At 40.6% G+C, this 21,185-nt stretch overlaps 1 protein-coding gene across 4 annotated transcripts in view; it reads left to right on the top strand.

Annotated features, from left to right (window-relative positions):
• Positions 1 to 20,576, top strand: part of ddr2l (discoidin domain receptor family, member 2, like) — a 42,564-nt gene extending 21,988 nt beyond the window's left edge. For 2 of the 4 annotated variants that reach the window (XM_085180437.1, XM_085180438.1), the window contains exons 2-20: positions 1,691 to 1,789; positions 1,968 to 2,070; positions 2,306 to 2,375; positions 3,452 to 3,604; positions 6,699 to 6,846; positions 7,213 to 7,318; positions 7,398 to 7,578; positions 8,613 to 8,853; positions 9,673 to 9,750; positions 9,985 to 10,127; positions 10,597 to 10,708; positions 10,882 to 10,998; positions 11,557 to 11,631; positions 12,040 to 12,284; positions 12,992 to 13,119; positions 13,603 to 13,800; positions 13,927 to 14,161; positions 16,064 to 16,213; positions 16,482 to 20,576. In XM_085180437.1, coding sequence (XP_085036563.1) covers positions 1,729 to 1,789; positions 1,968 to 2,070; positions 2,306 to 2,375; positions 3,452 to 3,604; positions 6,699 to 6,846; positions 7,213 to 7,318; positions 7,398 to 7,578; positions 8,613 to 8,853; positions 9,673 to 9,750; positions 9,985 to 10,127; positions 10,597 to 10,708; positions 10,882 to 10,998; positions 11,557 to 11,631; positions 12,040 to 12,284; positions 12,992 to 13,119; positions 13,603 to 13,800; positions 13,927 to 14,161; positions 16,064 to 16,213; positions 16,482 to 16,616 — 2,679 coding nt within the window. In that variant the 5' untranslated portion in view covers positions 1,691 to 1,728 and the 3' untranslated portion in view covers positions 16,617 to 20,576. Of the gene's footprint in view, positions 1 to 1,690; positions 1,790 to 1,967; positions 2,071 to 2,305; positions 2,376 to 3,451; positions 3,605 to 6,698; positions 6,847 to 7,212; positions 7,319 to 7,397; positions 7,579 to 8,612; positions 8,854 to 9,672; positions 9,751 to 9,984; positions 10,128 to 10,596; positions 10,709 to 10,881; positions 10,999 to 11,556; positions 11,632 to 12,039; positions 12,285 to 12,991; positions 13,120 to 13,602; positions 13,827 to 13,926; positions 14,162 to 16,063; positions 16,214 to 16,481 lie in introns of those variants that run through there. The other 2 variants (XM_085180439.1, XM_085180441.1) reach the window with 2 other exon arrangements.
• The last annotated feature ends 609 nt before the right edge of the window (positions 20,577 to 21,185 follow it).

The following is a 21,185-nucleotide window of genomic DNA, read 5'->3' as shown; positions in this document are numbered from 1 at the left end:
TGTTGATTGGCTCATTTCTGTCACCTTTACTGGGTTAGCATCAGGGTCAAATTCCGCTCTGATCCCAAAAGAGTTTAAAAAACCTGGAAGTTCGTGTTTGACTTTAACGCTGTCCTCTTTCTCTTTGCTTCTCCCTTCCACCCATTGTTGTCCTCCCCACCTTGCTCACCTCCCTCCCTCCTCCTCCTCTCTTTGTGTCTCTCTCCTTTTCTTCATTTTCTTATCGGCCCTCGGCCTCAAACCGCTGTCTCCGTTCTTTCTTCCTCTCTTTGTCTTTCTTCCTGTCCATTTTCTTTTTCCGTCCTCCTGTCTCTCTATCACCCCGTCTTTCTCGCCTGCCCAGCTGTTCTGACCCCGAGAGCTTTACAGAGAGTGAATGTAGAGAACAAGACAATACGAGTAGACAGCGGTTGTAGTTTTTCTATACGTGTCTATGTATTTATGCTTGAAATGCTTTGTGTGCAACAATATGGGTGTGTTCGTGTGCGTGTGTATGTACGTGTGTGTTCTTTAGTGTTGCGTAACCTCTGTGAGTGGGATGCTGTTTGCGTCCAGTGTTTATAAACTACTCCGCTCCAACAGCAATAACATTGTGAAATCAAACACACACACGCACAGTCCTCTCGTAAATGATGGTAGGAGTCATTCAGACTCCTCCTCGTCCATCCATCCTGCTGCAGTTGTGTAAAACAGTGACCGCTGAAGACAGTCGACTTCCTACAGCAAAAACAAAGATTTTATTTGTTTTGTTTGGAGGAAATTGCAGTTTTCAATGTTTTAATGTCAGATAATCAGTTAAATTACTCTTAATGTGCACAATCGAACACCTGAATCTCCAGAGTTCTGCTTGAATGAGGGATTCACGTCTATTCAAGCCTCAAATGAGGGATATGATAGCTGGAAAAGACTCTTTAGATTTTATAGTAAACCGTAGAATGATTCTTTAAACGTAGATTAATTAGAAACAGATGAAAATATGTTGCTGGATAAAATGGGATTAGAGGGAATAAATCATTTTAAGGAGGGAATAAAGATAGGAGCAGCAAAAAGTAGAATTCTTCAAAAATGTATCATCACACAGGAGACATCAAAAATTTGTTCATGTACTATGATTGTCAACTGTGGGTGACGATGGCGGGCAAAATCAAAGACTTAAACATCTATTCTAGTTATGTGTTTATAGGACCTTTTTTATTTTACAATGGCAGTAATAGTCTTTGCATATGTGCAAATTGGCATGTCAACTGAAAGACAAAATAACGCTGTATTTTATGGGTCAGTTTACTGAAACTTTCCTCATAATTTTCCTAAAAATGTGCAAAAATTGCAAAGATATTTCCCAAAAGAAGTCAACGTGGTGCTGCAGTGGTTAGCGCTTTTCCTGTTTTGGAATGAGTTCTTTACACGCACTCCTGGCTTCCTCCCACTGTCAAAAGACATCCTCGTTAGGTTAGCTGGGTATTCTTAATTGGCTATAGGTGTAAATGGTTGTCTGTCTCGATGTGATTGGCGGCCTGTCCGGGGAATAAGCTCCAGCCCGACTACAACCCTGAATTGGATAAAATGAAGAAAATAGAGGGATGGGTTTCCAGAAAACAATGGTTACTGTTACACTTTATTCCCTTGTTGCCTGAGCCGTCATTCGCTGTCAGCTGCAGATGTTCATGTTGTTTTTTTCTGTGTCTCGCAGAGATGTAGCGTGTGTGTTGGTGTGATCGGCGGACCATCATGCACCTCTTCTTGCTGCTGATCCTTCAAGCTACAGCAGCCATCGGACAGATTGATCCCGGTACACAGGCGCACACACACAAACCCCATTTTACCCCATCTTGATTTGAAATCTAAATCCGTCCTCTGCAACGAGCCAATTTAAACAGTTACACCTCAATAAAATGTTTCATTTGTAGAGGTCTAAAATCCGTCCTTGCAAAACACATAAAAATAAAATTGTGAATGTGTTTTCCCAGCACACTGTCGCTACCCCTTGGGCATGGAGGATAGACGGATCAAAGATGATGCGCTCAAAGCATCCAGCCAATGGCACGAAACAACAGGACCACAGTACGCCAGGTCAGTGTGGCTTAAAGGTTAAGTCGACTGGTTTTAAAAAAGTGTCTTTTATTGTTTTTAACTCTTGAATAAAGAAAAAAAGAAAAACCTGAAATGGAATTGTGAGATACACAATCGATTAAATATGCTTTAGAATGAAGGTAAATAAAAATTTGAAGATTTTAGAACTGCATGTTTTGGTTAAACTTGTGCAAGTGTGGTTTATGTGTTTGTGTGTTTGTGTGTGTGTGTGCAGGTTGAATCGTGAGGAGGGAGACGGCGCCTGGTGTCCTGCAGCGCTGCCATCAGTCAGTCAGTACCTCGAGGTTTGTGTCTGAAGCGTGCTCAGTCATGTCCGGGTACCTGCATTTGTTATGTGGCTAAGTTCTACTCCATAAGTAAGAAGGTGTCGTGCATGCAGGAGAGAGTGGCGCTGCGCAGTCAGTGTAAGATGAGAACGGGTGAAAAGATCACAGTGGATCAGAATCTGAGGTTTCAGTGTAACACAATATTTAAGTGCTTTGCAAAGCAGCTAAATTCAGTACATTCTGATTTAAAGGTGAAGTCTGTGTGTGGTCTACAAAGTTATTCTTTGGATAAATCTAGGAGCTCGTGTGTTGCCCAGATAAGGCTGTGTTATTACAAACTGGCTAAATCTGTGTATAACAGCTGACTTGTGGGACGAGTGGAACACAAAGAAATACGTACCTTCAGAACTGAGCGATCTTTTAATAAAGTTGGTGGTATCGATACTGCGCCACATGTGTGAACGCTGCAGTGTGAAGCTGTAGGTATTTAAATATCAAAGGAGAGAATCTGAGTCACAGTCATCTGTGGACATCAAAGACTGTATGGAAAATCCTCAGTGGCACATGAGCTGCATATTTATGTGATTCAGACATTCTTACACTTCACATCTGTTTAAATCGCTTTAATATCGGTATATTGACATACGTTTAATATGTTAAAATGAGGAAAGTAATTAAAAAATCTAAAACCTGAAAATAATTTTGTGATGTTGCAGAGGTTTTTGTGTGCACACTGTTGAGTAAAGGCACACAGAGCATCTTTAGTTTTTACAGTTTATGGGCCGATTTCTGTAGAAATGCAACAAAAGTCCTGAGACGCTGCAAACACTCAGCTCACGATAAAAAACAACTTTGAAGCCTGTTATAGATCTCTGACTCGAATGCATCTCGTATTTGGAAGCTGCATGCCTCTTGACATTAAAATTGCAGGATTAACAACCAGATGTGTGGACGGCTTGCCTCTATAGTTTTGGGGTGAACCATTTTCCCACGTTAATGATACAATATTATCTTTAAATGCAGCCTTTGGTTTTTAGGTTACTCGCATGTGTCATGATTTGACCGAAAGCCTTTTGCTGGAATTTTCTTTTTAGGTGGATCTTGGCAGACTCACCTTTCTGACAGTTATTGGTACTCAGGGACGATATATCAGGAACTCTGGGAATGAGTTTGCCCGAGAGTATCGCGTAAACTACAGCAGGGACGGCAAGCTGTGGAAGTCCTGGAGGAATCGGCAGGGGAACGAGGTGAGTGACCCAAATATCTTACAAAAAGGACTTGATGAGAGGAAACAGACTGAAAAATGGGACATGAGAAGGGTCTGAGCCGAAGGAAGAATAGGAGGAAATACGTGAGGACTGATGGAGGGAAGACTGGAGAAAGAGGAAGAAAAAAAGAAACGAACAGGAATTTTTTCCTCTCGTTTTTCACTCTAAGCTGCTTCTGGTCATTCATATTCATATCAGAGGAAATTACATTTACACTCCAGCTTCCTGTTGGCATTCGAGGTCCCCGCGGCTGCGCAACACTGTTAGAACAATTTAAAATACCAGAATCGTGTTTTTGATCTGAGGCTCCTCCCTCACATTCACACGGGGAACTTCCCAGAGTCTGTGCAGATTTCTGGTTATTTTGTGCCCAGCAGCACAAAGATTCACATTCCAAATTTCTCAGGGCGCTTTTTTTCACTTTAGGAAATGAAGCCCGGAAACATCCGCTGAGGAGTAACTGATTCATGCCGTCAGCAGAAACTCTCAAGCTTGTCTTCTTTGCTGTGAATGTTCGGCTGCTTATTTCTACACGTGCAGTTCTGCAGGGGCACTGTGTGAGAGGCAGTGAATATTAAAAAAAATATATTATTTTCTTGTGAACATAAATTTGGCATCATCCTCACCGTCCTTTTGCATCTATTTGTGATTGTTTTCGTGGGTTTTGTCACTTTGTTCGATAATTCTGGTCATTTAGGGTGTGTTTGCAGTCATTTTGTATTTGATTAGCATAGCTTTTCTTGTCTTTTTAAAGAGATTTCCCTGCATCATTATAATAATGTTGGTCCAGGATCTACGTTGCAACTGACCAATCAGCTTTCAGTTTGCACTGGCCAAGAAGTTAGTTAATTATTTTAAAAGTATCACTAGCAAACTTACATGAGCAAACTAAATTTGGCTAACGGAAGCTAACTTGATAATATTTTTATTAGATTGTATAGATTAATAAAGAAAACAGAGCGTTTCTTATAAACATAGCCTTTTTTTTTCTTTTTTACCCCATAATACAAAGCTGTGACATCACAACAATGTGACTGGTCACTTTCAATGTTGATCCTGGACACACATTGTTATGATGATGCAGAAAAAACACCAACACAGGGATATCAGATGCACCAATATTGGTCGCTGCCCCTCCCTGATCTTGATTTTGTCTGTGGTCTCTATTGCCAAGCGCTGCTCATAGCAGGTTGTTTGCTCACTGGGGCTCTCTCTCTAATATTGCAGCATATTTAACTCCCTATTGTCACATATTGGAACAAATTTTCCTCTAGACACCATCACAGTGGATTTTAATCAAGCAATCAAAATGTGACTGAAATGCACACCTTCAGGTCTAAATCAAGGGATTTAACAAAAGTAACACAAAACCTATAAAAGTGGCTAGATAGCAACGTTTCTATCTCTTTAATCAGCCCATTCTCACTCCCAATGCCTAATATACCGACGATTTGTCAAGTCCCGAGGTGTTCCATGGGAATGCGAAAGGTGACCTTCTGCGTTCCCATGCTACGCGCTGGATTGTGGATGAAATCGAATAGAATGACGCTCCCACGGTAAGACATGTTCCAGCCGTGTATTCCAGCCCTAACCCTAACCTTATCCCTAATCGTAACCAACACCTTAATCGTGTTAGATAGTGTTTTCCAAAGCAATTTAAGTAAAATAAACGTACATGTGTGGATTCGTTCCAACGGTTCTCATTTTCCGAACTCGTAATATAGCGTTGGGTGGCTGAAATGGTAATATACCGACTATTTGTCACCTAGCATAAAATGTTACACTTTGGGAGTGGGAACGTATTGCTTTAATAGTTTTATTGTTTGTTTGTTTTTCAGCCTAAAATTTCCCTCCTTCACTTGCACCAATGTCTCTTTGGGAGTTCCAATGCACACCTTCCACATACAAGTTCAACACTTGGAATCAACTCCAGATCTCTTGTCTGGTTCATTTGTCACTGAATTAGGGCTGCCACAAACGATTATTTTGATAGTCGACTAGTCACCGATTATTTTTGCGATTAGTCGACTAATCAGATCATGCATCCATTGGACGTAATACAGACAACTTATTGCACCAGCAGCATCTGCTGTTATATAACTATCATTAGATTACAGCTTTAAGTGTTTAAGGTATGTGCTAACTAAAAATAAAGACAAGATGGTAGTTTATTAAATTTTAATTAAATGTGCAGATTGTTTCGGTGGAGTTTAATAAACTCAGCCGTTTTACTCAGGAACAAATAAAATACTGAAAAAAGCCAAACAATAACATTTTTAAGTTATCTAAGTGACTCATATATCATGTTTAACCTGAGTAGCGAAAGACGGCGGTGGGTTTGAAAACGATTTGCGGGAGTCCGGTGTTCTCACAGCTCTAGTGAGCCTTGCCCCCGGCTAGCTATCGAGCTAGTGGGTAACAGACGTCTCCGAAAACGTCGGAGCGCTTTTGAAAATATGTGGTGTCTTGATAAACTAAGCAGATATTTGAGGTTTACACAGCTACATTCTCGCCTGAAAACACGTTAAACGTTTATTTTGTGACCTAGAAAGAATAATAACAGTAATATTAAAACTAACTAGCTGCTGCCATTGTTGGAAACTGAGCAGGGCCATGCTATGAATTCTGGAATACAGCTTCTTCTTCTTCGGGGTTTAACGGCAGCTGGCATCCTTGTACATGCAGTGCTGCCATCTTCTGTTTCAGTCCGTTATTACACTCTTAAATCCTGCTACTTATTCCTGCGTCTTTTGGGATCTTACAAAGCTTCAAACGACGCGTCGACTATTAAATCAGTCGTCGACGATTTTGATAGTCGACGTAATCGAGATTAGTCGACTAATTGTGGCAGCCCTACACTGAATAATGAGGGCACAGGCCTCACCTGGCCAGGACACTGTTTGTCAAGCAGTTCTCTGAAAATCAATGGACTGTATAAAGATGGCTATAAAGTCAAAACATGTCACATGACAACTTGTAACAACACTATTAACTTACTGATTGAACAGATGTTCCAGGGGTTTAATCTTTCTGGTGTGATGGTCTTCTTTGTATCCCTGATATCTGTGTATAGATTATTGAGGGAAACAAAGACGCCTACACCTCTGTCATAAAGGACCTCCGCCCTCCGATAGTCACCCGCTACGTCCGGCTGCTCCCCGTGACCAGACTGTCCACCACCGTCTGCATGAGAGTGGAGCTGTACGGCTGTTCATGGGACGGTAGGACACATAAACACACCGTTTCCTTGTTAATGTGCGTTTTCGTCAGCTCAACTGCCATTAGAGACTGTTTACGCTTCCTCAGAGACAAGTAAACCTCTTCATGTCAACATAAAAGCTTTTAATGTCCATAAACAACCGTTTTTCATCCACAAGCAACACTTTTATTTAACAAACACTGCTGTTTATCAGATCCTTATATCGAGCAAAAACAGGACTTTGAATGATACGAGTGCGATCGTCACACTGTTGTCATGAAGGTTGAAAGTTTGCTGTTCTGAGTGCAGCTGTGGGATCTTATCGTGGTGAGATAACAGTGAAATGGGATGAACTGCACCTTTAAGTTTCCACTCCTCATGGTTTCAGATGGGCTGATATCCTACAGCGCTCCAGAGGGTCAGCGGATGCAACCGCCGGGTTATCCCATCGCCAACCTCAATGACTCCACATATGATGGAGTACACGAAAGGGGGTGGGTCTCTCTTTGCTGCACTCGCGCACACATCACATGTCAGCGTTTCCTGTTTACTGACTCCTTTGTCATCCGATAGGAAGCTTTTCGGCGGCCTGGGTCAGCTGACGGACGGCGTGATCGGCCAAGATGACTTCACACGGACCCACGAGTACAGCGTGTGGCCTGGCTACGACTACCTGGGCTGGAAGAACGACTCGCTGGAACACGTGGAGATGGAGTTCGTGTTCGACAGGCAGAGAAACTTCACCTCGATGAAGGTTTTTCATTTTTGCTTCCTCTACCTCATCAGGACTATGAACTCACCACAAACTTTGTCATAGCAGGAGTGGTTGACAGCACTTTTACATCTGCTTTTGCAATTACCAGACTTACTCAGAGCCTAAAAATTGCCTCTGGTTCAGATCCGGTGTCGGGTTTCTCTAGTTTGCTCGGAACCATGTCAGCGTCAGCCTAGGCTGATGGCAGGGGACATTTTTAAACATCTTTGTGAGGACAGTAAATTGCATGCTACTATACTTGTGGGGGCCAGCAGTCACTTAGGGGACAAAATGCCTGTCCCCACGAGTTTGAAGGCATTTTGGAGATTCAAAATGTGGTTTTAGTGTCAGCGTTACAATTAGGTTATGGTTAGTTTTAGACTGAGGGTTAGGCATTCATTTGTGATGGTTAAGCTTAGGGTAAGTGGCTAGGGAAAGCATTATGTCAATGAGATGTCCTCACTAACATATGAAAATGAGTGTGTGTGTGTGTGTGTGTGTGTGTGTGTGTGTAAAAATGTTGAACAATGTGTTATAAGTGATCAAAGCTTCCAGGCAGCAGCATTTATTAGTGCAAACCCAAGTGGGAGCTTAGGTCGTGTTTTAACTTCTTCCTAACAAAAGTAACTTAACTTTGTATGTTTTCAGGAGCATGCACAGTATTGTCACATAATAAAACAGATTGAAAAGTATTTTCTGCCTACCTTTATATCTGGTCAAGCTTTTTAACCAGTTGCTTACAGCTCTCCTTCATCACTGTGTAACTGATTTAACTGCAAACGTACTTTCCGTCCAGCATTTGCTCTTCCTGTAATATGCGCAGCGAGCAAGTGCTCCAGCAATGTTCAGAGGAGTCATGTGTTTACTTTTAAGTCACGCATCAGCAGCTGCTAGCATCTCCTCCTACTGTGCCATCTTTGCCACTTTGTCTGAGTCCATTATAAATGATCTTTAGATCCCCGTGGAACTCCCTCACGCTTTACAAACAATAGCAGATGTTCTTCTACTTAGTCTTACTTTCATTCTCCATCCAGGTCCACAGTAACAACATGTTCTCCCGCGATGTGAAGATCTTCTCCTCGGTCTCCTGTTGGTTTAAGCCCCACTTTGTATGGGAGGCGGAGCCTGTGGAGTTCAGGACGGTGCTGGATGACCGGAATCCGAGCGCTCGCTACGTCACTGTGGATCTGAACCACCGCACTGCCAAATCCCTCCGCTGCCGCTTTTACTTTGCTGACGTCTGGATGATGTTCAGCGAGATTTCCTTTCAGTCAGGTAACAAACACACGCACGTGCAAACAAAAGTGCAGAACAGTAAAAGAAGGAAAAATAAGGCTACGTTCACACTGGAGGCGAAAGCGCATCAAATCCGATTTTTTTGACCCTATACGACCCATATCCGATCATGCTATGACAGTGTGAACGGCACAAATCCGATATTTTCAAATCCGATCTGGGTCACTTTTGTATGTGGTACTGAATCCGATACATATCCGATGTTTTAGAAAGCAACTGCTGTGTGAACGGTCATGTCGCATTAAATCCGTCTTTTACGTCACCGACACAAGACAAACGCCAATTATCAGCTCAGGAGAAGACATCGCGAACGCTTCCTGGCCATCCAATGTAGATGTCAGTGAAACTGTTGGGAAGACAACGTTGGAGAAACGTGAACATTTTATTTGTACTGCATAATCTGCAGATTCTGACAGAAATCTGCAGCTATCCTTTGAAGCAGCGCTCCTCTAAAACAGCAATAAGGATCATTATTAGGTTATCTACATTATTATGTAAATAACAAAATAACTTAAAGCAAAATTTGGGAAACGTAAAGTCCGAAGTCTTTATATTAAGGCCATCAGTCAAACAATACTGTTTGCTCTGGGTCTAAACAGAGCGCGTTGTGTGTGACGTCTTCTTTTGCGCATGCGGGCCGCTTTGAGGGTTCACACTAGAGCGCGTTTGCTGTCGCATTTTATTTGTAGTGTGAACGAGCAGACAAAAAAAATTGGATTTGATCAAAAAATCTGAATTGAGCATCAAGACCTGCAGTGTGAACATAGCCTAAGTAACTTCCTGGTTTTTGTTTTTCAGTGGATACCATATTCCTGACCCAAGTGACATCTCCTCTACCCACTAAGGACACCATCACAACACCTGCACAGAAGACAGGTGGGACAATTAATTGTTTCACGTTTTAAAGTCGCCACTTCAAAACTGCGACAGATAGAGGGCGCTGTTTTGTCAGTTTGTGCTCAGGTCAATTTTTTTGCCTTTTTCTTAATTTTTCAGGACATTTATCTTTTTTAGCATTTCTGTCATACTTAGTGGAGCCCACTAACAAATGTATTTGCAGAAACAAATGATAAAATCTTTGGTATATGGTATTCTAACCTTTCTTCTCAGCCGCTGCTCCATCAGCTAGTGCCACACCAGATGATGGGAAAACACCCATCCTTATCGGCTGCCTGGTAACCATCATCCTTTTGTTGGTCATCATCATCTTCCTCATCCTATGGTGTCAGTACGTCTGCAAGGTATTAGAGAAGGTGAGGATACAAATAAATGAATTACCTTTGTTTTTCTGAGTGGAAGTGGGGGTTTCTTAATAAAGTACCTTTATTTTGTTAACTTCCTGTCATGTCTGTTGGTGTTAAAGAAGCTGTAGTCACTTAAGGTTTTAAAAAGTGTTCCTGTAAACAGCTGCATTCTCTGCTGAAATGCAAACCGTTTCCTAATAGATGTCCACCAGGAGGTCCCCGCTTCCATTTTATGGTCTTTAAGTCACCTCACAAATTTGTTTTGATTTTCAAAAAGAGGTTAAAAGCTGCAGTTTAGATCCCAAACTCACTTGGGAGATAGGAGGCATTTCTTTTTCTTTTTAGGAAATAAGATTATAGCTTATGTTTGTGGCTAAATCAGGACTATTAAGCAATAAATCAGATTAAAGAATGAACTGACTGACTCTTTACAGGCATCTGTGACCCCATTTTTTCTCTTTCTTCCATCCTAATCTAGGGTCCACGTCGGATTCTTGATGAGGAGGTGACGGTCCGGCTGTCGTCCTGCAGTGACACCATCATCTTACAGACTCCACCTGTACCCCCGCGCTCTGGACGCGCCCCGACTGGTACTCTTCTTTTCCTTGTATCGTTTAAAACATGCCTTTGATTGCCATTATTATTCATGCAGAAAGAATTGGTGAAAGTTAAGGTGTTAAATTTTGTGTTTGTAGGAGAGATATTCTAAAGAAAATCTCTCTGTGTACATTTATCCTTGACTGATTCCTGCTGTTTTCCTCAGGTCCCGTGAACGCTGACCCTCACTATGAGAGACTTTTCCTGTTGGACCCTCAGTACCAGAACCCAGCGGTGCTGAGAAACAAACTTCCAGAGCTGTCACAGAGCGCAGAGGCATCTGGTAAACACCTTCAACGATGAAGTCGATGCAGGCGTTCATTTAAGAATTAGTGAAAAAGACACAAGTTGAGAAATAGCAGAAAGTCCTTCGAACGCTGCGTCATGACGTTTGTCTTTGAGTGACCGTTTCATAACCGTGCGTTTAGGCTTGTAGTCGGAATTTGTGTTAAGAATCACCGATGCCTCAGAGATGTTCCAGATCTATCCAATATGACATGATTAATCACAGCTGTAGAGGAAAAAAGGTGGAAAGCCTTTCAATAAGAGAGACTGCTGCCTCCTGGTGGCGATGTCAGTAATTTCAAACAAACTCTACAAACTTCAAGCATCCATCAAAGTTCTGATCTTCTGTCACTCATTAACAGCTCCTCAACCTGTTTCTCTCCAGTTTATTTACTTCAGAATGTGTTAAATAAGCTCTTTTTTTCTCCCTTTTCTCTCTATTTAAGTTTCCCAGATGAAGTTGAACATGCATGCTCATTCATACTTATCCTGCAGTGCTTCTCTCCTTTTTCTCTCGGCTCTCTACGCCTCTTTTCCAAGTTTCCTCTTCTTCCAGCTCTCCTCCTTGGTAGTCCTCTCTATGACCTCCTCCTGCTGACTTCCTGTCATATGACATCAGGATGGCTTCGTGGTAAGAGTTGAAAGGTGTGACTTCGTGCAGTTAATCAGATCACATATACTTAAGTGAAATCAAGTGAAGTTTGGAATTTTATTTTATTTTTATTTTTCAATTCTTTTCCTTCTATGAATCATCTTATGACCTCTCATGACCTACTGGAGGCGACCTAACCCTGAGAGGTTGGGATATCCTGGATTGAAAAAACAAATTCAAACTAGTAAAACTTCAGTCAGCAAGTAGATTAATGGTACAAGTAAAATGATGAAGATGTACTGCTTTTACTTTGGATAGAAAACTAGAAATTAACAGTAATTTAACGTTTTTACTATAATCTTGTGCTGTTGGTACTTTTCAGTAAGCTTCACTTCATTTTTTATTTATATTAGACATTAATTAAACAAGCGCTTGTCTTTCCAACAGCATGTGGAGGTGGCTACGCCGAGCCAGACATCACCCAGTGCACGCCGCACCAGTGTTTCCACAGCAATGCGCCACACTACGCTGAGACGGACATCGTGCGGCTGCAGGGCGTCACTGGCAGCAACATGTACGCCGTCCCCGCCCTCACCGTGGACTCTCTCACCAGGAAGGACATCTCCGCTGCCGAGTTTCCTCGGCAACAGCTGATCTTCAGGGAGAAGCTGGGGGAGGGGCAGTTTGGCGAGGTGAGCTCGTGGGAGGTTTCCTGGGCTGCAAAGTAGGGACGCAACGATACCAATTTTTTCAAACCGATACGATACCGATACTTGGATCTGAGTACTTGCCGATACAGAGTACAAAAAACGATACTTCTACCACACACACACACACACACAAATGCAATTAATTGGAAGACAGGTTTTATTATATTCCCTGCCAATAAAAAATAAAATCTTAATAAAAATGACCACAAAAAAATTTCAAGTGAAAAATAAGCACTTCTGTTAAATTATTGCAGAGTCTCCACATTGTAATTTAACAAAATATCACTGAACTATTGGCACTGTCTCGAGCTTTCAGAATAATAAATAAACACTTCTGTTTGGAATAAAATAAATAGAAATTAGGTTTGCGAATAAATTAAACTTTTAAATTATTGCAGAGTGTCCATATTGTAAACAAACAAACAAAATAATTATTATAAAATAAATAATAAATAAAATAATAATTGGCCCCCTAGTGGCCAATCTAAAAAACTACAACAGAAATGACAAGCCACCCTCTGATTAATGAAATAAGTTGGTATCGGTTAACTTTTACGAGTATGAGTACACACACATTTTACAGTATCGGCCCCGATACCCGATACCAGTATCGGTATCGGTGCATCCCTACTGCAAAGTTATCCTGGAAAAATCTTATTTCATCCCTATTTCATCTTCTTCCCTGGCAGGTCCACCTGTGTGAGGCTGAGGGACTCCCAGAATTTCTTGGGGAAGGCTCGCCCCTCCCTGACCGAGACGGTCACTCCGTGCTTGTGGCTGTTAAACAGCTGAGGGCCGACGCTACCAGCCAAGCCAGGTACTCTTTATGAGTGTGTATATGAATCGCGGCAATGTCATACTATATAAATTTGGAGCTGAGGTGGTTAAAGGTTCATCCCCTGGAGAGCATATATTGGTTAAAATCAGTGTATTCATTGCTTTAATGTGTTCATATGATGAGAATTTTTCACTATTTATATACTAAAAACAAAAATATAGTCCATAACTAGTCAAATGAATAACGTGCAGGACCGAAAGCTCCAAACGGCATTTCCTGGTTGACTAATTTTTGCAGAGAAAGCCCTCCTACCATGTTTGTCTTTACAAGACTGTTATTTGAAGTGAGAGCAGCACTTGACTCCGTAGATGAGAATATATTAGGATAAACTGGTGTAAGAGCTTCAAGGGATGTGCAGGAACAAATAAGATCTGTGCATCAGGCTTCACTGTAACACTGAGAAATAGATACCTGTAAACAGATCTGGAAATGCTTCCTCTCCTTTATCTGTCCGTCGATCAGGAACGACTTCCTGAAGGAAATAAAGATTATGTCTCGTCTGAATGACCCCAACATCATCCGACTGCTGTGTGTGTGTGTGTCGTCCGACCCGCTGTGCATGGTTACTGAGTACATGGAGAACGGAGACCTCAACATGTTCCTGTCGCAGCGGGAGATCGAGAGCACTCTAACACATGCCAACAACATCCCTTCAGTCAGGTTAACCATGCACACAGTTCGCACAGGTCATACATGAAAACAATCGACCGTCAGGTTTCTAAACGATCTTGTCAGTGCACTTTTGATTCTCACCACTTCGAATCGCTTTCTGCTTCTCCACTTCAGCCTGTCTGACCTCCTCCATATGGCGGTGCAGATCTCGTCGGGGATGAAGTACTTGGCATCTCTGAACTTTGTGCACCGTGACCTGGCCACAAGAAACTGCCTGCTGGACCGCCGCCTCACCATCAAGATTGCCGACTTCGGTATGAGCCGAAACCTGTACAGCAGCGACTACTACCGTATCCAGGGCCGGGCGGTGCTGCCCATACGATGGATGGCCTGGGAGAGCATCTTGCTGGTAAGGTTTGGAGGAAGGGAGTTGATTTAAGATACGATCTTTAAACTTTACACCTCTGTAATGTGTTACTTTTTGGTGGAAGTTCTGCAGTTATTCTGCTGCATTAAAAATCTTCAGATACTTGAATGAATGTTACCCTGATGATACTTTCCTCTGTATTAGAGAGCTGAGAGCTGCTGTCATATGAGATAAGTTGATACGTTTTCACAGGATTCTGTCTATGAGCACTAATCATGATTCAGTAGCTTGAAGAACCATCTTTAAATCAAATCAAATCACTTTTATTGTCACATCACATGTGCAGGTACACTGGTACAGTACATGTGAGTGAAATTCTTGTGTGCGAGCTTCACAAGCAACAGAGTTGTGCAAAAATACAATAACGTAAAACAAGCAAAATATAAGAATGGCTAAATCTGAGACTAATAAATATATGTACAATATATAATAGTGTATGCATTACTGGATGTGTATACTAAATATGTTTTTCTACGTGTGTGTGTATACATATTTTACAAATTAAATAGAGTAAACAATAAAATAAAATATACAGAGGTTTGTAGTTGGATATTGTGCAAAACAGTGGCATTAATGTACAGTGTGGAGTGCATAATGTTGAAGTTCCAGTAGTGGAGGTGAAGTGTTCAGCAGTCTGATGGCCTGATGGAAAAAGCTGTCTCTCAGTCTGCTGGTACGGGACTTTAGCAGAAATAACTATCAGTAATTTTTTGCTGTATGACTTTATTAGTCTAACATAATTGTGGAGGAATTTTAGCCCACTGTTGAAGTTCTTAGTTCTTTTTTTTCCAAACTGGGAAAACATCTGCTGGTAAATAAGTGGTCAGATATTATTGTATATTTTTATTTTACTTTAATTTTATTTTATTTTATTTTATTTATTTTATTTTTTTTTGTATTATTTTATTTATTTATTTATTTATTTTTTATTTTATATTATTTTTTGCATATTTTTCACATGTTCGTACAGGATATTGTATTTGTTTTAAATGTTATGCACTTGTGTGGTACATGTACTTTGACTTTTGTTGCTATGATGCCAGGTCTCTCTTGGAAATGAGATTTTTAATCTCAATGAGATTTTTTACCTGGATAAATAAAGGACTAATAAATAATAATAATAATGCTACTTAGCCTATTTAACCCCCAATACTTCACACATACTACCAGCCAAGCCAGACTCTATGCAATACTATAAATAGTCTTTTTCAAATGACTGGTAGTCTATAAATGTTAGAGTCTTTAATATTCAAAAGAAGAAGAGCTAAAAGTTCAGAGTTAATGTCCAGAAGTTTATAGGCTTGTAATTGTATTCAAACCCTGCGAACATTTGCCTGGATCAGTTCAGCGACTTATAAAAAACATGTACGTTCCCCTCACATCTTCTTTTTTAAAAAGCTGAAAGCAGTAAAACAGTTTTCCACAAAACAAATAACAAACTCTTTACAGTTGCTTTTCTTTAAAATTGCTCGATGCATAAATGCAAATGCAAAATGTTTCACTAAAGAAAGTTTATCTAAGAGTTCTTCAAAAGCTTCCTGCCCTCCAGGGGAAGCACCAGTAGCGGTTTGCACACTAAAACAATGAAAGATCATTTTTGCTGCAGTGTTTTCTTTCAATAACTTTCCTGTTCTGCATTATGAATGTGGTTGCATAAGTTTAATGTCTTTTGCAGCTGTAAAGTTAAGCGAAAAAACGATGGATCCAAGCTGACCCAAACCAGGTCTAAAGCAGAAGCTTTTATCATACGTTTTTATCGTATTGTATTTTTTTTGTAAGTCTCACAAAGCATCGCAATCAACATTTCATCAGCAGCTGTCTTCAGAGAGTTATTGAAAAAGTGTTAAAGAGTGTTAAACTTTCAGGTGTGATTATTCTCCTCAGGGTAAATTCACCACAGCCAGTGACGTGTGGGCCTTTGGAGTCACCCTGTGGGAGATCTTCACTCTGTGTAAGGAGCAGCCCTACAGCCTGCTGTCTGATGAACAGGTCATAGAGAACACTGGCGAGTTCTTCAGGAACCAGGGCAGACAGGTGAGGCGAAACACAGAGTCAGAGTCAGAGATTATTACCTTCTGTAACAAATCATTTTGCCTACCTGAGAGTAAAACCGCAAACATTTAATTTAATTGCAACTGGATCCAAGACAGCTCATAGCAGTCTTTACAAACCTGGAAATCAGGACGCTCGTAAGTGCCTGCAGGATAAATTTGCGGGGCTACTAAACCTAACTCAACATTTGTCTTTTTTAACAAATCACTGGAATCTGTCATCACTCTAATTCTCCCGTGTCCCTCACTAGATCTTCCTCTATGCCCCTCCACTCTGCCCACCTTCTCTCTTTGAGCTGATGATGCGTTGCTGGAGTCGCGATATCCCTGACCGACCCACCTTCGAGGGACTTTACCAAGCCCTGAAGCCCCACGTCAACCAGTGAGTCGAGGCTGCTGGGATCTGCCGGTTGGGATTTCCGTGGCGGTGGGACTCTTATAAGAAGACAGACTGACACAAGAGCACAGAGGACTGGGATTACAGTGCAGAGGGATTGTTGGTTTGCTTCGCGGCACTAGCGACTCCCTTTTCTGAAAGACCAGGTGATGATGGAGGGAGACATGACTAGTCAGCTCAGAGGAGAAAATATCGCAAGCTTCAGACCTTTTGGTCCATAGTGAACAAACCATTGGCAGTTTCATAGCTTCTTCTGTTGTTTTACAGCCGCTTTACCCCAAGCCTTTTGACTTGTTTGTGCCAAAAGTTGCCTTAAACCATTTGTTTCCTTCTCTTTGACTTTTAGAGATTACAAAAAACTGGATAGTCCTTGTAGTTTCTCCTTTCCCTGTGGGTTTTTATTATTATTATTATCATTATTATTATTATTATTGTAAAGCACTGTGTCTGTGTCTCTCAGTTATTCATGTTCATATATTAATCCACACTGGAGCTAGGGCTATAGGGTCAGATTTTAGTGTAGGATTTTATTTTTTAGATTTATTCTATTTTATAATTTTGTTGTTTTGTGGAGTTTCACAATCGTTGGTCTTTTTTTTTTTTTTTTTTTTTGTGGATATGAATGTTGGTCAGCTGAGGTTCACGTCGCGGTGCCAAGAAGCTGAAGAAACCTGTGTGGCTCACAGACTGAAAATCAGTCGGTGGGTATCTGTGGGAAATTTTGAAAAAAAAAGAACTTAAAGCCACTTTTGTTCCCTAAGAGACAAAAAAAAAATGTTGAAATGCAGTTTTAAAATAAAAACAGAATTGTAAGCATCTTTGTGAAGATGGGCATGATGGTCAAAATTTATGATCCTTTTATTCAAAGTGCTTTGCATATGTAGCAAAATCGGTACCAGAGGGAAAGGTCATGGACGCCTGAACCTCAGATGCTGGTCACAGGGAGATTAACCAAGTGTCGAATACCAAGGTGTCATTTAACCTGTCGGTGTTTGTCTTTGGGGACCTGCGAAATATACATTTTGTGGATAAAAAAAAATCAAAAAGCATACCTGATTTAAACGTGGGCACCAGAGTTTAGTGCACAGCAGCACGCAAAAAATTAAAAAAAGCAGGATTTTCACTCAGCACTTGGTTTGTCCTCTCAAAATGAAATTCAGGTTCATTGGTCGCACACGTCAGTGACACACAAATGCAAATCTGATAGTTGTGAGCCCTGCTTAGGCAGGCCATCTGTGGGGAGATTTAAAACAGGTATCCTTTTTGATTTTTGATGGCCATTGTGGAACTTTATGAATGCACCTTGCATATCTCCTTATTCGAACTCACAAAGCTGAAGGCGTTAAGCTCTGCTCTGGCTTCATGTAGTCGGTTTTATTCACAGAAATAAACTGCAGTGATACTTACTGCATTGCTGCACATGTAGATGTCTCACCATTTGATATGTCTAGTCTTCTGTAGTCTGAATTTGCTAGGATTTGAACTCCAGACAAAGCATTTTGTCTTGACTTAATGTACCATCTACATTTGGGGCTGTGAGTTCCCAAACTACTGCGTTAGAACAAGGTTCACTGATCAGTGAAAGCTGATAGACTGAAGGCTGGATTTCCAACCAGGCAAAGCAGGAAACTGGGAAAAAGCCATTTGTCTGTCACCACTGGTTGTAGCTAAAAAATGTTTTAAGTGCTTCCAACACTGAGCAGGTATTTAACCGAAGAGCGCTCTGCAATAATAGTTCATTTTCTGACCCTGTGTAGTGGAATAACCCTGTGGCAGATTGTACCATTTTAGTTTAGTTTGTCGTTAGCGGAGCCTGTTCCTGAAGTTATATTTAATCAAATGTAGGTGTAAAGACTAATGTTTCAGCTCAGAGGATCTGATTACACGGTTCATATTCAAAGGAGCGCTGGTCAGGTGATCAGTGTTAGCTATCAGTGTATGTTTTACATGGGGGCCACTTAACAGGCATCAGAGAAGTCACTGCATCCAATCACTGCAGCACCTTTACTGAAACAACCACAAAGATTTTTATGTTTAAAAAGCAATTCATTCATTCTGACTTTGTTTTGCATAGCATTCAGATGAGTCTCATTTACAGAACTAATGCTGGATCGATGCAGACTGTAGATTGGATTCATTGTTCTTCTGTCAGGATGTCTTAGGAGTAATAAAACAAAACAATAAATGTTTCACGTCCGAATGTTTCACGATGATTTCAGCTTCAGCCAAAACTGACAAACGATACGAGCGTTGGAATTTTCATGATTCTGTCTCATCTTCAAAGTGTTGGCATTAACTTTGATCCAAGTATCAGTCCTCACCTTCCTTCTTGCAAGATTAAAAATTTATAACCGATAAGGAAGTTCATGTCGACAGTGCGACGATTTAAGCAGTTACAGATATAAGGCCATACAGATTCATATAGATAGGTGACCATAGCCAGTCAGTATTTTGCACAACCTGACAAGGGAGGGATGGATCTGACTATGAAACTGAGGGATGGGTCATAAGGAAGGCCCATTCGCATAAGCAAAGCATACTCTGCTTTAAGTCCAGTTAACTCTAAATGAACCGTAGTTTACAAAAGAAAAGTTGTGCTGAATTAGGTCAGACTAGAAACTATTGAATAAGACTATAAACTACCTGGGAAAGTCTTTACTTCACAAATGAAGTTAGCTGAAGAGAGATTCTCATAGACTTCTGTACAATCAGACTCTTTTTGCCACTAATGGAGTTTCTGGCTGGCGATTAGACAAATGGGAGGTTTGAGGTACTTCTGTGTCCTTCTGTGTCAGACACAGAGACTCTTTCTGTCTTTTCTACAGTCTGTGGATGGTAGCGGACGGTGCAGCCTTTTGACTAACTAACTCAAGTGATGCTGATAGTGGCTATCATGTTAGTAGTAGCAAGAGCCGCTTTGTCTCCATGCTTCCTGCACCATCCATTTTAACATGACTCAATAAACTTCTGATGTGTCTGTTTTCAGAGTTCTTGTCTAATGTATAAAGGTGGTAAAGCATAATTTAATGTCTGTTTTTTTTTACTGTTTAGGTCACTCAGTTAATGTCTGTGTGTATTATTTGTATGCAGTACACATTTGCAGTATTTTAAATCCTCCCTCAGAACAAATCGTGTAAAATTAAAAACGGCGCAAACGGAGAAAGACCAAACATGTCGATTTTTGTGTACATTTTTCTGTGTTTTGTTGTTGTTACAGTAGTGTTTTGTTATCTGTACTGTATCTTACATTTCTTTCAGCGTGTTTGTGCGAGTGTTTAAGAGAAAGTGAGATACTGAGTGAGTCTTTTCAACATTCCCTCGAGCACTGGGAGCTAGTTGAGGTTAAAGTGGTTAACTGGATTTGCTCGGTTGTGCCAAATTATGTTAACTAAGCAAAAGAGGGAGTTGGGTTTTGTTGTTGTTGTTGTTTTCAAGGCAAGAGGAAAGATGGACAGAAGGAAACCACTAAACTCAATCTCCCAGAGTCCTTTGCTACAGTGAGCCTGTGTATTTTGTTTTGGTTCCATTTGAGAAATATTTTAGTTTGATAGTGTACAGTATAATTGGTCTATAATATCTCAGTGTGTGAATGCAGATTAGGTGTGGTAATTTTTATTAATAATTAATTGTCTATCTGAATTTATAGCTATTTCTGTTTGTTTTCCCCCTTTTTTTTTTTTTTTACACAAGGATTCAGCATTTGTGGACATTTTTCTGAACAAGATGTTCTGTTTTGTTTCCCTGTTCACAGTAATTTCTCATCCACACTGTTTAATCTTTGCTCCCATCTTCAGTATGTTTCAGACACATATTGTACATAGGCTAGTAGCTGTTTATATTAATATATTGGGAGGAGGAAGCTTGGTGTTCTCTGGTCCCAAGTGGTTTTCACTCTGTACTTTATCTCACTTTGGTTTGTTTTCCTATAATAAACAGTAAATGTGTCAAAGATGGGTTTGTTTGTTTTTTTGTCTTTGTTTATATGTTTGTTTGGGTTTTTTTCATGAGTAGAGAAAACACTGCAAATTGAAATCTAAGCTTTTCAACAGTTGACGTTACAGTTTTCAGTCTAGACCACGTCGATGTTCTGTACAGCAGGGGGCAGCAGAGAGATTTAAAACACACTGGACAGCCTATATGTGGAAATGAGTCCTAGAGAAGCTTTGTTGTTCTGAAGGAACACTGAAGGCCTGATTTCTGCACATTTTTATGCCTTTTGTTTCAAGTTTGAATGTTCTGTGAGGATTTACACCTTTTTGGTTGTTTTCCAAGAAAAATAAAGTTAGAAGGGATCCAATACAACAAGAGGGTCCGTGGTGGGCAGGAATGTTTTTGTGAATTAAGGCACTGGTAATAAAACGTAACAGCCAATGATTAAAAATGACAAATTTCAGGCTCTTTAAGCTCTACTTTGGTCTCTGCCTCGTCAGGAAAATATGTCTAGAGTAACCGTGGGTTTACCAAACTGTAAAGCTGCTCCTACAGCCTTATATGTGGGTTACATTATTAGTTAATTCAATTCAATTCAATTTTATTTATATAGCGCCAAATCACAACA

This window comes from Neolamprologus multifasciatus, chromosome 12, assembly GCF_963576455.1.
Source record: "Neolamprologus multifasciatus chromosome 12, fNeoMul1.2, whole genome shotgun sequence".
NCBI lineage: Eukaryota > Metazoa > Chordata > Actinopteri > Cichliformes > Cichlidae > Neolamprologus > Neolamprologus multifasciatus.
Note: the sequence above shows the minus strand (reverse complement) of the source record. Positions and strands in the feature narration are given on the sequence as shown.